Below are 17,294 nucleotides of genomic sequence, written 5' to 3'. Positions count from 1 at the left end.
ATATGGATATAGTTCCTGGGAAACAAAGTCAACAAGGATATGCAGAGGAGGGGAAGGAAGATGATGGATCAAAAGGAGCATCAGGCAAATTTTAAAATACACGCTTAATGATGGATTACAAATACCTAACTTGGAATATAAATGGAGCCAACACGGCGCAGAAGAGAAAGAAAGTGTTTCATTATTTGAAAAAATTAAAATTGGATATAATTTGTTTACAAGAAACTCATATTCAGAAGAAAGATTCCAAATATTTGATTTGTAAAAATTTGGGTGAAGAATTTATTTCAGCTGGACCAAAAAAAAAAAATGGAGTTGTTCTCTATATTAACCCACAATTGCTTCCTAAATTGGTATTATTGGACGATAGTGGTAGATTTGTGGGGGTTGAAATTACTTTACAAGGTACAAACATTTTGATAGTGGGTATTTATGCCCCCAATGAAGATAAAACAAGGTTTTATACAGGACTTATGGAAAAATTGTCAGAGTTTTCATATGAGCATTGGTGTGTCATGGGTGACTGGAATGGGGTAATCTCACCAAAAATTGATAGGCTTTCTGAAAAAAATATCAAAGAGACACAAGGTAAATTACCGAAGATTTGTTTTGAACTCATGGAACATTTAGAATTGGTGGATACCTGGAGATATATAAATGATAATGCAAAGGAATTTACTTATTTTTCAGAAAGACATAAAACATTTTCGAGGATTGATATGATTTGGATGTCAAAAATTTTAGCGAAGGATATTTTTAAAATGGATATATTACCAAAAACTTTTTCGGACCACAATCCTGTGATATTAACTTTAAAAAAAAAAATCTTGGATTTAGATGGAGACTAAATGAATCTTTATTACAGAATGATAAAGTAGTACAAGAATGTAAGAAGAAATTAAAGGAGTTCTTTGAATATAATTTATATAAAGGAACAAGTGAAAATATTGTTTGGGATACTAGTAAGGCATTTATGAGGGGATACTTTATTAAATGTAATTCTGAATTAAAAAAAAAGAAACAACAGAAAATGCAATTAATTTTGGAAGAAATAAAACAAAAAGAGGAAGAATTGAAAAAGAATCCAGCTAAAGTTTCTATTGTAAATCAAATTAAAATGTTACAGAAGCAAGTATCAATGTTGACAGTTAGAGAAATTGAAAGGAAATTAAATTTTGCTAAACAAAGGACTTTTGAATTTGCAAATAAACCTGGGAAATGGTTAGCATATAAATTAAGAAAAGAACGTCAAAAAAATATTATTTTAAAGATACAAGAAGGAGATGAGACGCTGACAGATAATGTAAAAATCAAAAAGATTTTTCATCAATATTACTCAACATTGTATAAGTGTCAAGAAATTCCATCTGAAAAAATAGAAGAGTATTTATCTAAACAGAATTTGCCGAAAATTACAGATTTTCAGAGACAAGTTATTAATGGCCCTATTACGTCAAGAGAGATATCTGAAGCTATAAATAAAATTAAATTAGGAAAGGCGCCAGGACCAGATGGGCTATCTGCAATGTATTATAAATGTTTGGAGGAAGAACTCTTGCTACCCTTACAGTCTACAATGAATTCTATTTTGCAAGAGGGAAAGATACCGGATAGTTGGAAAAATGCTAATATAACATTAATACCTAAAGAGGACCAAGATTTAACTAAAACAAAAAATTATCGGCCAATATCTCTACTGAATAATGACTATAAAATTTTTACAATGATTTTGGCTGAAAGATTGAAAATAATATTGCAACAATTTATTCAGGAAGATCAATCAGGGTTTTTACCTAAAAGACAATTACGTGACAACGTCAGGAATGTTTTGAATGTGTTGGAATATTTAGAACAACGAAATGATAAACAAGCAGCTTTGATTTTTTTAGATGCTGAAAAAGCATTTGATAATTTGAATTGGAAATTTATGTTCCAGGTTTTGGAGCAAATGGATTTTGGAGACAACTTTATAAAATGGATCAGATCGATTTATACATCACAGAAGGCCCAGATAATTGTTAATGGAGACTTAACGGATTCATGTGAAATACAAAAGGGTACAAGACAGGGATGTCCATTATCTCCCCTTTTATTTATTCTGGTTTTAGAAGTGCTGCTTAGAGATATAAGGCAAGATAAAAGGATTTCGGGATTAAAAATAAAAAAAGAAGAATATAAATTGAGAGCATTTGCTGATGATTTGATAATTGTACTAGAAAACCCTTTGGAAGGAATTCATATATTGATGGACAAATTAAAAGAATTTGGACCGTTAGCAGGATTTAAGATCAACAATCAAAAAACAAAGATGTTGGTGAAAAATTTAACTTTAAGGGAACAGAAAGAGTTAATGGACAAGACAGATTTTACAATAGAAAAAAAGTTGAAATATCTAGGCATCATCATGACAAATAAAAACTCAAAGCTGTTTCATAATAATTACGAAAAATTATGGACAGAGATTAAGAAAGACTTGCTAAGATGGGATAAACTACAACTGTCATTAATGGGTAGAATATCTGTGATAAAAATGAATGTATTACCGAGAATGATGTTTTTGTTTCAAACAATACCTGTAATATCCTCTGATTTACCTTTTAAACAATGGCAAAAAGATATTTCTAAATTTGTATGGCAAGGAAAAAAACCAAGAGTTAAATTTAAATTACTTCAAGACGCTAAAGAAAGAGGAGGACTGGGATTACCAAATTTGAGACTTTATTTTGCTGCCTGCTGTTTAGTCTGGATAAAGGAATGGATCTTATTGAGGAATAAAAGACTATTGGATTTGGAGGGCCACAATCTGAAGTGGGGATGGCATGGATATCTATGGTATGACAAAGTAAAAGTAAACGTAGACTTTAACAATCATTTTATAAGACGTTCTCTGTTGAAAATATGGAATAGATACAAACCAAGGTTTTATTCGAAAATACCATTATGTGTCTCAAGTCAAGAAGCGTTTTATAGAAGAGAAATGTCTGGAAAAGAGAAATGGTTAACTTATCAAGAACTATTAGAAAATGTACATGGAGAATACACAATGAAAGAGAGAGAACAATTGATAAAGGAAGGATATAGTTTTCATTGGTTTGCCTATTTACAATTGTTAGAAAGATATAAAATGGACAAGAAAATGTATGGGTTTGAAATAAGTAAATCTGATTTTGAAATAGGTTTGTATACAAATGATGAAAACATAATTGCAAAAATGTATAAACTTTTATTGAAAATGGATATGGAGGAAGAACAAGTAAAAGAGTGCATGGTAAAGTGGGCAAAAAATTTTGGTCATAACATACAAATGGATCAATGGGAAAATATGTGGAAAAAAGGCTTGAAATTTACATTATGTTATAATCTTAAAGAAAATTTTTATAAAATGATGTACCGTTGGTACATGACTCCAGAAAAGCTGTCAAAAATGTATAGTAATGTCTCTAATGTTTGTTGGAAATGTAAACAACAAGAAGGATCTTTTTATCATATGTGGTGGTCATGTAAAAAGGCGAAATTATTCTGGGCACAGATAGGTAGGAAGATGCAAAAAATTTTAAAGATAAATATTCAGTCAAAACCAGAATTTTTTTTACTGGGTTTTATGGATAAACAAATAGAAAAGAAATATGGAAGAATATTATTATATATGATTACGGCAGCAAGATTATTATATGCACAAAAGTGGAAAATGGAATCAATACCAACAATGGAAGAATGGCTACTGAAATTAATGGACTTAGTAGAAATGGATAAATTGACGTGTTTACTTAGAGAAAAATCGACAGATACATTCCTTAAGGATTGGAAGCCTCTCTTAGACTTTTTGTCGAAAGATCAAAATAAAATGATGATACTGGGATTTGATGATTAATTAAGACAGCTTATGGAGAAAAGGGATTCTGTATGTACATATTAAGGGACAGGTTTGATGTATATTATATACTTATAGCTGATCTGTGACAAATCGGAAGTCAACCATTTTATTTTTATTTTTTGTTGTAGTATTGTTATGTTTTTTCTTACTTTGTTTTGTTTGTTTTTTGGAAAAATTTGAATAAAAACTATATATAAAAAAAAAAACAACAGCAAGTGATATTACAAGTTAAAAAAAATCTCCCATGGTTGGGTTTGTGCTAATCACTTATCATTTTCACTGTCCCTGCCTTGTAAAATATGAATATTAATCCATTTCCTTTGGCAAAGTCTTTACAGAGCTCTGCTAGCCAGTTTTAGAATTCTTTAAATCCCTAACTCAGATGTAGATTTGTACCCATACATGCAGATCACTGGAGCGTGTGTCTTATGGGACATAGCAAGCAATCAGCTATTCCTTGAGCCAGCATCTGGCTCTAGTTGATGGACCATTGAGTTATAGCGAAACCACAGAGTAGATCCCACAAGCCTGAAGTCTGCCCATCTCCGACTTACACAGCTGGTTCTGGATTTGAGGAGGGGAGCTTGTGCAAGATGCCCTCGCTGGGCTGTCTTCCCCAAGTGGGCTCACCCAGTTCATTGCCCAGAAGAAGAGGAAACTTGAGTGGAGACAGTTGCTACTTTTGCTTGCTCTTGCTACTGTTTGCTCACTTGGAGAGTCAGCAATCGTGAGAAGGAGAAGCTGGCTCAAGGGATCAACAGCTGGGCCCCTGTAAAGTGTAAGCCTTGTTAGGTCCCCAACAATGATGACTCCTGATGCCAGCTCTGACTCAAAGGCTTATTGAAAAAGAGGGAGGATGGGTGAATGGATGGGGTGGCTGAGAAAAAGCAGCAGGAGAAGCCAATAGCTGAATCATTTTTTGCAGCTGCAAGGCTCTTTAAAGAGACACAATGGCTCTGCAGGTTATGACTACTTATGCCACCTACTGCACACAGGGAATTCAAGAAAAGGAATTTGCATATACAAAGATTTTGATGGTAAAAATATGATGATAATGGCATCAGACAAAACATAAACACCTGTTCTTTGCTTTATAAGTACATAATACTTATATTCTTCCATTCCCCAACAGGATTATATAAATTCTACATAACATACTTGCTATATCATTATTTTGAAAAACAGTGAAGGCACCTAAAATAAAATGACTACAAAAAGTTATTTTTTGTCTTGTTGAAACCATAATGTGTTTTCTTTTGCACTGTATAAATGCTATTTTTAGGACATTTCTGCACAGACACAAAAAGCCTAGAACTGAAGGAAAAAGTTCCCACGTGAGAACCATGTTGTGCTGGTGTTGGACTATCCTGTCTCTGTATGAACTGCACCACCCATCATATTTCCTGCAGGATACTGTACAGATTTCCAGAAACAAGCAGGAGCTGTTCACAGGGATGTGGCTGCACATGGGAATTGGATGTGCTAAATCAATAAAAAGTTTTGAAACACACCTTTAGAAATCAGTGGCCTCAGGGGTCAATAATTTCTTTTTCCAAATCAGGATTGGGCTGAAGATAAAGCCACTTGCTGGACCACCTACCACAGTGATGGAAAACCTGTGGCTGTCCAGTTGCTGTTGGACTTCAGCTCCCATAATTCCTGAACGGTGTCCATGATGGCTGGGGCTGATGGCAGTTGGGATACAATAACACATGGCCCTAGCATCTGCTGGCTTCAGGTATTCTTGCAAAGAATGTTGGACTAGATGGACATTGGTCTGATCCAGCATGACACTCATTAAGTTCTAAAACAAGACTGCATATTTGGACTCACCTAACACAGATTATTTAAAGAGGGGTACTCTTGTTAGCCTGCTATAGCAAAACAAAAACAAAAAAGCCTTGTGGGCACCTTAAACACTAACAAATGTATTATGTTATAAGCTTTCATGAAGAAAAATTGAGTTATCTCATAAATTTTAAGATATTCTGAATATGCACTATAGCTGTTAAAATAGTAGAACACATAAAACCAGACCCAGCCCATTCCTATTCTAAGTTAGCAGCATTTCTCCCCTTCTGAGTACCTAGAGAAGATCCTCTTCCCAGAGTTGCACCAATAGGGCTGGGGATTCCACTTTTATGGGCCACATTCACAGGGCTGGTTTTATTAGTAGGAAAGAGGTTCTGTGTTGGTGATGTCGGGGATTTGACAGGTTCCGCTGTCTTAGGTCTGGCTGAGAGATTCAGTGGCTGTGCGGCATCATCCTAAAAGAGTTTAATGTAAATAATTATTAGAAAAAGACAAATGAAACACATTATCACTTTGGAAGCCACAGCTATTTTACACCTCCTAGACAATGCTGCATTTTCCTGCAATAATAACAAAAGAAGCTAATTATCTACACTCCTTGAAGATTCAATGAAAGGAAAACCTCATTAATTTCTCTGTGCTGTGCCTCTATTTACATTAACTATGGAGCTGGATCATTCTTTTTGACAAATTAAAATTTGAATTAGCTCGCATTACTGCTTAATTTCCTAATGTGTTTTCAGAGATCTAAATTAACCCAGGGCATTTACGAAGAATTATTTAAGAAAAATCCCAGCAGTTCAGTTGTGTTGGTTTGCTGGGTTTACTTGAAAAGTTTTTGAAACTACAAGACAGACTGCATATATGTGTGTGAGTGGTGGGGTTGTGGATAAATTTAAACAAGGAAACACACTTAATATCTTTAACGTTTAGATTCGTTTTCCCCTAGACAGCCTTGAATCCTTTTTTGTATGAGACTTTCTGGGTGCATAATCTCTGAGAAACATTATTCCTACATTTCCTTCCAAATATCTGGAGGGGTGGGGAAAAGAGGTTGCAACGACAGCATATTTTCTGCTATAAATCTAATTTCCTTATAAAACTTTTGCACCCTGATCTTAGTGCTTTCTTTCTTTCTTTCTTTCTTTCTTTCTTTCTTTCTTTCTTTCTTTCTTTCTTTCTTTCTTTCTTTCTTTCATTCATTCATTCATTCATTCATTCATTCATTCATTCATTCATTACATTATATACCACCCCTGCTCTCTGGGCAGTTTACAGCAATTAAAAACATTAAAAACAAATATACAAATTTAAAAACACAAAAAACAATTTAAAAACACAATTTTAAAAATTAAAACTTTTTTTAGCAGGCACTAGTATTAGGAAAGCTATTGCTATTGTTCTGAACTATGACTGCTTTTGAAGCTAAAATAGTCCCAAGCAATTCAGTTGTATTCTGCTTGCCATTTAAACACCTAAATTCTCTTGTATTACTGGTATTTGACAGTAATCCCCTCCCCCCCAGGTCTCAAGAGTTCAAACCAAGGCCTTTTGAACATAGGTGCATCAGCCATCAGAAACCCACTCTGCAAAAATAAAATAAATAAAATTAAATAAAACAAAAATGCATTGCAGTACTATGTCAAGGTTTAAAAAGAGCACCAATTGAGCACTGGCGATTGCTCCTACTGTAGCAGTGCTGAAGGATTTCTCCCATTGGAGGGCATAGGGATTTTAATGCCAGAATCCATGTGATAAGTCTCATTGCAAAGAGAGTGCAGGATCAGATTATTAGTTATTACGTAGCTCAGACTGGATAGTTTTAAGGAATCCTGTTGTCACATGCAGTTTGGTCTGCATAAACATGATTAAGAAAACATAATGCATTCTGATCTTAAAATTCAACAGGCTGTGTACAGCATAGGCCCATCAATCTGTCAACAGTTTTCTTTAAAATAACTCATTATTCCTGTTTTTATCACTTTATTTTTGTTATGTTCCTTCAAGTAGATTACGACTTAATTGTTGTTCAATATTACAAAGATCAGACTATGTTTTAGACCAGTTTTTTTTTTTTTAAAGTAATGAATTAGACAGTTTCTAATTTATGGCATGCATGTATATCTAGGCAAAGGAAATGTAAATTTGGTATTGGCATAAGCAGATTCATAATCATTTAATTTTGACTACCAGATATTATTTTGCTTTGTGTTGTGTTTCATGTAAATGAAAAGAGGTGAACTCACATAGCGAAAACCTGTGCACATCTAATCTTATGAAACAACTAACTTCTGGAAAAGGAAGACTCTAAGAAACTTGTTCTTTTGATCTAGCACTCCCCTTTCCTTTACAGCCTTGCCCTGTTCATTGGAGAGTGTGTACCCTGTGTTGAACTTGTTAGCAATCAGCCAGGCACAGCATTTTTGGAATAGCAGAATACTGATTTTCTGTAATTAAAATGAAAAGAGCCTGGTAACATGGCTCTCTCATTTAAAATATGCCCAGAGCTGATATATGCTAGACATAAGGGTTGCATCATTTATATTTTAGCAGACAGCACTGAACACTTCAAAGCTTAGAAATATATGAAAGGATACAATAATGCAGTCCATTATCTTATCATTGCCATTCTTCTTGCTGTCAAGTTGAGATTTTGCATGGTACATCTTGTCATATACTGTATAATGTATTAAATAGGCCAATGAAACAAATAAGTAACTATTTATAATACTGCACTTGGCTATTGGTGTATAGGCACTGCCTTCTTTAATTTGTAGAAGTTATGTAAAATGTAGCTTTTTATCATTCAGTCATATGGGATCAGGTGAGGGAAACAGTAATATGACAAGGTTTTGAGGACAATGACATTAAGAACTTCTTGGGCACATCCTTATGATTGGGGATTTGGCTGTGCTTCAAATCAGACTTCAAAGTCCACACATACAAGGATCTTCTGCCCATCTTGACCCCCTCCAGTCCACATGGTTTGGAGGTGGTGATAGTGGGATTATTGCAGGCTGTACAGTATAAAAATTCAGCTTCTCATGCTGAGTGTGGAATTGAGAATATGATATGAAACAGGTATCTGCCATTTCCCAGGACAGTGCCTACTCTTCTACTTATGCACTATAGCATCCAGCCAGGAATGTGGCCTCCCTGCAACTGTTCAAGAACTGTGGGCAAGTATTCTCATCTCTCCTTTAATCATAATCCTGGAAGATGTGATGTCTGCTATCCTGCCCAAAGAAAAGTCTACATTTGCATGTTTTACTGTTAAACATATAAATTGTGCAGCTGCCTTTGAAGGGGCTACCGTTTCACAGAGCTAAGAACACAACACATGCACACTTATATACAGGGCCAGACCATGATATAGTTATGGGTTTGAGGGTTGAGATAGATGATTTCTAGGAGCCCGCTTCCAGCCTCTGATTTGGAACCCTGCACCTGGAGGTGAGAAACCTGATCTGCTGGTCAGATGAGTCTCTTTTGTTAATCTGATAGAGTGGCCAGGTGGGCTAATGGGTCTGCCAAGTGCCCATTAACTGGCAAATGGGCCAGGGAGGTCCTATTGTTATTGAAACTCTTCAGGAGAGCCCCCCATCTCCTAGGGCCTAGGCTTGTGTTTTGAATGGAGTCTGAGGAAAGGCTGGGAAGTAGAGACATGCATGGCTTTAGGATGCCTCCTCTAAGTCTGCTGGAAAAGAAAGATCTATTGGACAGCTGATGCATCTTAAGCTCAGGTTGGAATGTGTGTAAATAAATAAACCATATTTTATAAAGACACCACAGACTTTGCTGACCTTCTTTCCAAGGAAACCAAACCCTGGGCAAGCACAGGGACCCTCAGAGATTGGGGGGGGGCGCAACACTTTGCTTCCTTAGGTAAAGGATAAGATCCCACTCTCCCCATTCCATGTACAGAAGCTGACTGGACTGGCTGAATCCATTAGTGATAGAACAGTGTTCCCCACGACACCTGAAGGAAGCTTTGAGGGTGCAGGAAAGGCTGTGTGGCACAAACAACTCTGTCCTGCAACACCTTGACACTGCTTGCTCACTGCTCTGCCTGGTGTTTGCTGCTCACTGTTCCCTCAAACAAATACTGCAACACAGTTATAGTGTAATTGCACCAGTACGTACCACATGAGCAAAGCAAGACATGAGCACACACAGTTCAACCTCTGACACGCTGGAAGAAGGCGGTGAGACAAGACAACTAGGCTGCCATGGCCAACAACAAGGAAGCATTGCTGCTGCAGAGAAACCAGCTCAGGATGGTAGGAATGGCCAGGGTGGTCAGGAGACTGCCTCATACAGCTGCCTCACTCTCTTTAATGTTAGGGACAACTCTGTTCATGTAATCCCTGACACATCCATAATAGCAGTTTGATAAAACTGACAAAATCATAGAAGTGAAGGAATAAAAGGAACCTGAAGATCACTCAGACAGCCCATCTGCAGTGAGGCAGGATGCACTTTGGATCTGTTCAGCACAGAGGGGCTGCCTTGTTTTCATCAACACTGGGGAATACGCCACACAAACACTGGGAAATTCCATTGCTGAATTAAAGCTGGTTATTAGAGTTTGGGGTTAAAGGGGGTATACTGCACTTTCAGCCTACTATATTTTCTCCTTTAATTGTAAAAGCATGTTATCTCTGTTTTACTTTGTTAAAAATCTTATTGCTACATTTCTTAAGGAAGAAAGGATGATGTGGGAAATAGATCTAAACCAACCAAACAAGTAAATTCCAGCTGCCTAGAAAAAGCTAGAAAGGAGGCAGTTTAGCCACTGCCTGCTGCTGCCAAGTATCACCCTGCAGCTTCCTAGTTCTAAGCAATTGACAATTAAGCATGCATGGGCTTTTGACAATACATCAAAACCAAAGAGAAGTGAGCCAAATATCAGCAGAGTGCATTATCAACAAGGGTCCAATCAATCTGCAGTCATGGCATCTTTTTCTTTCCCAATCAATTGGCAGTGATGGCCTTATTTTTTCCTCCAGCCAGCCTCCTTTAATTTTTATTTTTATCTGTAGCTTCTTTAAATACAATGATCCAATTTGTAAAATAAGTAGAAGGGCTGTGGTTTCGCTTGCCATCTCACATAGTTAAGGCCAGTTCTCAGAAAACAATTTGGCATGATTGCCAGCTTTTCCATGCAATGTTAGTAAGATTCATGCAACGATTATCATGTTACATATCACATGTTCCAGATGCCTTGTCCAGGTTATGCTAAACACAGGACTTAACAGAGCAGCTGTGCTCCTGGTTCATACAACTCCTTAGTCACAAGGATGTTTCATGCTGTCCATGCTTGTAAATGAAACAGGTGAATCCATATTAGATTCCTTCTCATGCAGGCTTACTTGAGAACAACTATGTAATATCCCCAAAGATAAAATAATAAATGTCTGAAACTGGCAGAAGATACTACATTTTAATAACTGAAAACAATGTCACTTTTCTTGAAATAACAGTCTCTCCAATCACATGAACTTCTTATTAATCTTGACACTCAAGCTTAAAGTGAAATGTAAAAAAAGTTAAGGTCAAAGACCCTTGGCAAGTTTGGGGGTTCTTGACTCACTATACTTTGTAAGTGGCCATGTAAATAGCAGCACAATTGTTATATCTGGTGGGCACAGTTTACAGTGTCATAGACATGTATCCAATGACCTGTAAATGACCCAGTAGAGTGAAATACCACTGAATTTGTTAGCTTATTTGTGTAGATATTGCTGTCTCTAGTATAGAAGCAACTACCTCAAAGTAGCAAAGGAGGCATGGATTTGCTTCTCCCAAAGTGACAGTCCTCGCTTTTCCTTAACCAAAAACTTGTAAAAAAATGTTAGAATACACTAAACTGAGTTATCACACATCAGAGGGAGTGTTCATGAAAGTAAACGTAAAAGAAATACCTTAACTTGAGTTATAGGGCTGGTCCCTCTCTTTTCATTTTTCATCCCAGTAGGTGAAAGTGCCCCTGTTGTGTTTGGCGGCTGAGGGGTGGAGGGCATCTTTGCTCCAGGTGAAACTTGCATGCTGGCCAACTGAGCGGCATAGAGTTGCTGCAAAATAAGAATAACTCTTCTCTTTAAGGAGACCAGAATCTAATCCTAAATGATAGATGAAATATTCTGAGACACTGGAGGTTGCAGCCCATCTTCTTGGCAGGCACTTGGCAATGTTATTCAGAATGAATGAATTCCAGGTTAATGCCCAAATGGCAGCTTAACAGAGAAACTGGTAAGCTGTCTTGACACTGTACCAGGCCTAATAAATTAGGCATGGCAATGTTAATTTAAAAATGCATCTCAAAACCCCATCAAATATATTCAAAATTGGGTTGCAAGTATCTACCAACTAGCATACAATATTAAAGTAATCTGCATGAACTTCTTTTATTATTATTATTATTATTATTATTATTATTATTTATACCCCACCCTTTTCCCAAACTGGAACTCAAGGCGGCTTCCAGATAAAAATAAGTACATATCATTAAGAACCTATAAAAATATAAAACATATAAACATATAAAATCAGCATTAAAACAGGATTAAACTATTAAGATGTTAAAACCAATTATATATACACTTAAAATACTGCAACCCAGTTTAGGAGCATACAAGTAAAACAATAACATACAGCATCCTCTTCAGTCACTACCCTTAAAGCCTTCAGTTCCAAAGGCCTGCCAGAAGAAAAAAGTGTTTAGCTGTCGGTGGAAGGACTGCACAGAGGAGGCTATTCTTGCCTCCCTAGGGAGGGAGTTCCAGAGCCTAGGGGCAGCCACCGAAAAGGCCCTATCTTGTGTCCCCACCAGTCGCACTTGTGAAGGTGTTGGGATCGTGAGAATGGTCTCTCCTGAAGATCTCAGGGCCCGGGCAGGTTCATACAGGGAGATACGGTCTGACAAATAGCCTGGACCTAAGTTGTATAGGGCTTTATAGGTCATCACCAGCACTTTGAATTGTGTCTGGAAACAGACTGGCAGCCAGTGGAGCTGTCGCAGCAGGGGAGTTGTATGGTCCCTGTAACCAGCCCCAGTTAACATTCTGGCTACAGCTCGTTGCACCAGCTGAAGTTTCCGAACAGTCTTCAAAGGCAGCCCCACGTAGAGCGCGTTACAGTAGTCTAAGCAGGATGTAAATAAGGCATGTGTCAACATAGCCAGATCAGACGACTCCAGGAACGGGCGCAGTTGGTGCACTAGTCTTAACTGTGCAAAAGCATTCCTGGCCACCACAGAAACCTGGGCCTCCAGGTTTAAGGCTGAGTCCAGGAGCACACCCAAACTGCAAACCTGCGTCTTCAGGGGGAGTGTAACCCCATCCAGCACAGGCTGAACCCCTATTCCCTGATCCGCCTTTCGACTGACTAGGAGAACCTCTGTCTTGTCTGGATAAAGTTTCAGCTTGTTCACCCTCATCCAGTCCACCACTGCTATCAGACACTGGTTTAGAACCAAGACAGTTTCCTTGGAATTAGGTGGAAAGGAGAAGTAGAGTTGGGTGTCATCTGCATACTGATGGCACCGAACCCCAAACCTCCGGACAACCTCTCCTAGCAGTTTCATATAGATATTAAATAGCATGGGGGACAAAACTGAACCCTGAGAGACCCCACAGGCCAACGGCCAAGGAGTTGAACAGGAATCCCCCAGCACCACCTTCTGGGTTCGCCCCTCCAGGAAGGAACAGAGCCATTGTAAAACGGTGCCCCCAACTCCCATCCCGGTAAGGCGACCCAGAAGAATACCATGGTCGATGGTATTGAAAGCCGCTGAGAGGTCCAACAGAACCAACAGGGACACACTCCCCCTGTCCAGTTCTCTGTGTAGGTCTCTGCGTTGTTTAATGTCCTTCTGTTTTTCATCAACATGAAGCAGTCAACAATTTTATTTTTACCTGTAAGTACAATTTACATATCCAATATCTTTTAGTGCTAATAAGAAGAGAACTGTAAGTTCCTGCTTGCAAAGATGGGAATACAAGTACAATTTTAAATATTACTAGGAGCTTACATTCAGCTTCCTCAACTTTTCAGAAGTTGAATAGGACTGTGTCAGAAGATATGCAATTAAGTCATACATTTCTAAAACATTAAAAGGATTTTCTGAACAAAACTAGATAAGTTCAATTTATCTCTTGCAGCCAACCTTAAAACCTCACCTTGAATTAGCAGTAGCAATAATTGTACCACTATAAACAGGGAAGATCCTATTCCCTCCCTTACAAATAAAACTGTATAAAATTTGCCTTATTAGTGAAAAAAAACAGGTGGTTTGTATATAATTTCCAACATTACTATCATTCAGATGGACAAATAAAAAAAATTACAGTAATCAAAAGCAGACCTTTCAGCACATGTAATTAAATGAAAGCTTAATAAAGAATAATTTGCAAGAACCAGATGTGCTTATGTCATAATTGTTGCTTTCTTTGGAACAATTTTTCTAATATAACAAGCCTCCAAAGAAATGAAAGTTACACAATACTATATATGCTCATTGACTCAGTGGCTAGACAAATGCATGGAGAGTCCGTACTCTTGAGTTCTTAATGTTTTCTGTTTGTTTCACTAAGTCTATAGTACTTAAGCCATTAGACTGGCAAAAAACCCATTCACACCAGTAGGGATCACTTCCATATAGCAAGACCAACGATTCTATTCATATTGGACATTGCTGTGTCACAGTCCCCAAACAAACAAGACACAAGACTTAAGATTCTACTGCAATTAAATATTCAGGAGGAATGTTGCGGGTTTTGCTCCTCTGTTTGAACTCTTGATTTACCAACTCTCTTTTATGTACTGAGTAATTACTTCTTCTGCTGCTGGAGCCTGGTAGCTTATCAACACCCCTTGGCTATGGTGCATCAACTAACATGATATTCTAAGGATCATTCTTTTTTTCATTTCATGAGCTACATCGCTGTGCACTAGCAGTAGGGAAATGCTGCAAAAGCTTTTGTATATAATCTATGCATTTCCTGTGCAGTCTACATTTGATTGCCATAACAGAATGAAGCCAGCAGAACAATACAACTGAAAAAGAAGAATCTGAGATTGCAACCTGAAGGCAGAAATAAAGAATCAGACACAGTCTATGAGTTGAACTATGGGCCGCTTTAAATACAAACCACACGCAGAGGGAACACTATTAGCAGGGAAACTAACCATAAGATAACATACCAGACCAAACCTGCAGCCAGTTTGGCAATAACCCCTGCCAACGGAAAATGGGGTACAGTTATACTGCCTATCACCTTTCCTTGGCCACACCCAAAGGTAAGGAGGTCTTTCTGCATCACCACCACCCCAGGGACCCCATAACGTCAAGTGGATGATGTAAGTTACCTTCAAAAGTGGTCCCTATCTTGTCCCAGGGCCCCACAGCCCAGTGGCAAGCCTTGGGGCCTGCCCATCATCCAAAAAGGTGCTCAAGGGGGACACCTAGCTGAACAACATAAACCTGAACTTCTGGGCAGTGTTTTCTGAGTTCTTATTGGAAGGGAATGTGCCTGCAGTTTGGAACTTGTGTTGATATATATCAAAATGTTTTCCATTCCAACTTGGGATCTCACACCATGTCCCTGGAGACAGACAAGAATTCTTTTTAACGGTGGGTCCAGTTTCTTCACCTTGTCATCTGCAAGGGATATCCCATTTCTACTGGTTTTTTTTGGCAGACCTGACATTTTGTAGTCCAGAGATACAATTAGGATATTATTATTATTTTATTATTATTTATTAAATTTATATACCGCCCGACTAGCAATAGCTCTCTGGGCGGTGAACATAAAACAGCATAAAAATACAATAAATAACAAAACAATACTAAAATACAAGCAACAATCCAACACAATAAACATTTTTAAAATTAAATCAGTGTAACTTAAAATGCTTCAGAGAATAGGAAGGTTTTGACCTGGCGCCGGAAGGAAAGCAGAGTCGGCGCCAGGCGTACTTCCTCAGGGAGACTGTTCCATAGTTCGGGGGCCACCACTGAGAAGGCCCTAGATCTTGTCATCACCCTCCGGGCCTCCCTGTGAGTTGGAACCCGGAGGAGGGCCTTCGTAGCAGAACGTAGTGCACGGGCCGGTTCATATCGGAAGAGGCGTTCCGCAAGGTATCGTGGTCCCGCACCGTATAAGGCTTTATAGGTTAATACCAACACTTTGAATCTAGCCCGGAAACATATTGGCAACCAGTGCAAGCTGGCCAGAACAGGTGTTATATGCTCGGACCGCTTGGTCCTTGTCAGCAATCTGGCCGCCGCATTTTGCACTAGTTGTAGCTTCCGAACTGTCTTCAAAGGTAGCCCTACGTAAAGCGCATTACAGTAATCCAAACGTGAGGTTACCAGAGCATGTACCACTGATGTAAGGTCCTCTTTACTCAAATAGGGACGTAGCTGGGCTACCAACCGAAGTTGGTAAAACGCATTCCTAACCACCGAGGCTACTTGAGCCTCAAGTGAGAGGGAAGAGTCTAAAAAGACTCCCAGACTACGAACCCGGTCCTTTAGGGGGAGTGTAACCCCGTCCAGGACAGGGTATATATCCACCATCCGATCAGAGAACCCGTCCACCAACAGCATCTCAGTCTTGTCTGGATTGAGCTTCAGTTTGTTAACTCTCATCCAGTCCATTGTCGAGGCCAGGCAACGGTTCAGCAAATCGACAGCCTCACCTGAAGAAGATGAAAAGGAGAAGTAGAGCTGCGTGTCATCAGCATACTGATGACAACACACTCCAAAACTCCTGATGACCTCTCCCAACGGCTTCATGTAGATATTAAAAAGCAGGGGGGACAAAACTGACCCCTGCGGGACCCCATATTGGAGAGCCCGCGGAGTCGAGCAATGTTCTCCAAGCACTACCTTCTGGAGACGACCCGCCAAGTAGGAGCGGAACCACTGCCAAGCAGTGCCTCCAACTCCCAACTCCGCGAGCCTCTCCAGAAGGATACCATGGTCGATGGTATCAAAAGCCACTGAGAGATCAAGGAGAATCAACAGAGTTACACTCCCTCTGTCTCTTTCCCGACATAGGTCATCGTACAGGGCGGCCAAGGCTGTCTCAGTGCCAAAACCGGGCCTAAAACCCGATTGAAATGGATCTAGATAATCAGTTTCATCCAATAGCGCCTGGAGCTGGCCAGCAACCACCCGTTCCAAGACCTTGCCCAGGAATGGAACATTCGCCACTGGCCTGTAGCTGTTAAAATTGTCTGGGTCCAAGGAAGGCTTTTTCAGGAGTGGTCTCACCACTGCCTCTTTCAGACAGCCCGGGACCACTCCCTCTCGTAAAGAGGCATTTATCACTTCCTTGGCCCAGCTACCTGTTCCATTCCTACTAGTTTTTATCAGCCAGGAGGGGCAAGGATCCAGTACCGAAGTGGTTGCACGTACCTGTCCAAGCACCTTGTCCACGTCCTCGAGTTGAACCAACTGAAGCTCATCCAACAAAACAGGACAAGACTGTGCTCCGGACATCTCACTAGGATCTACTGCTATAACTTGAGAGTCTAGGTCCTGGCGGATACATGAGATCTTATTCTGGAAGTGATCGGCAAACTGATTACAGCGGGCCTC

The 17,294-nt window shown here is 38.9% G+C and overlaps 1 protein-coding gene across 26 annotated transcripts in view; it reads right to left on the bottom strand.

Moving 5' to 3' along the window:
• The window catches only part of SOX6 (SRY-box transcription factor 6), a 765,761-nt gene that overhangs the window by 111,029 nt on the left and 637,438 nt on the right, over positions 1 to 17,294 (bottom strand). For all 26 annotated transcript variants that reach the window (XM_061610274.1, XM_061610275.1, XM_061610270.1 and 23 more), the window contains 2 exons: positions 11,611 to 11,760; positions 5,961 to 6,141 (listed from right to left, as the gene is read on the bottom strand). In XM_061610274.1, the coding sequence (XP_061466258.1) occupies positions 5,961 to 6,141; positions 11,611 to 11,760 (331 nt within the window). The remainder of the gene's footprint in view (positions 1 to 5,960; positions 6,142 to 11,610; positions 11,761 to 17,294) is intronic.

The sequence above is a fragment of the Rhineura floridana genome, chromosome 2 (genome assembly GCF_030035675.1).
Source record: "Rhineura floridana isolate rRhiFlo1 chromosome 2, rRhiFlo1.hap2, whole genome shotgun sequence".
Taxonomy (NCBI): domain Eukaryota; kingdom Metazoa; phylum Chordata; class Lepidosauria; order Squamata; family Rhineuridae; genus Rhineura; species Rhineura floridana.
The sequence above is the reverse complement of the archived record's forward strand: the minus strand, read 5'-3'. Positions and strand labels throughout refer to the sequence as shown.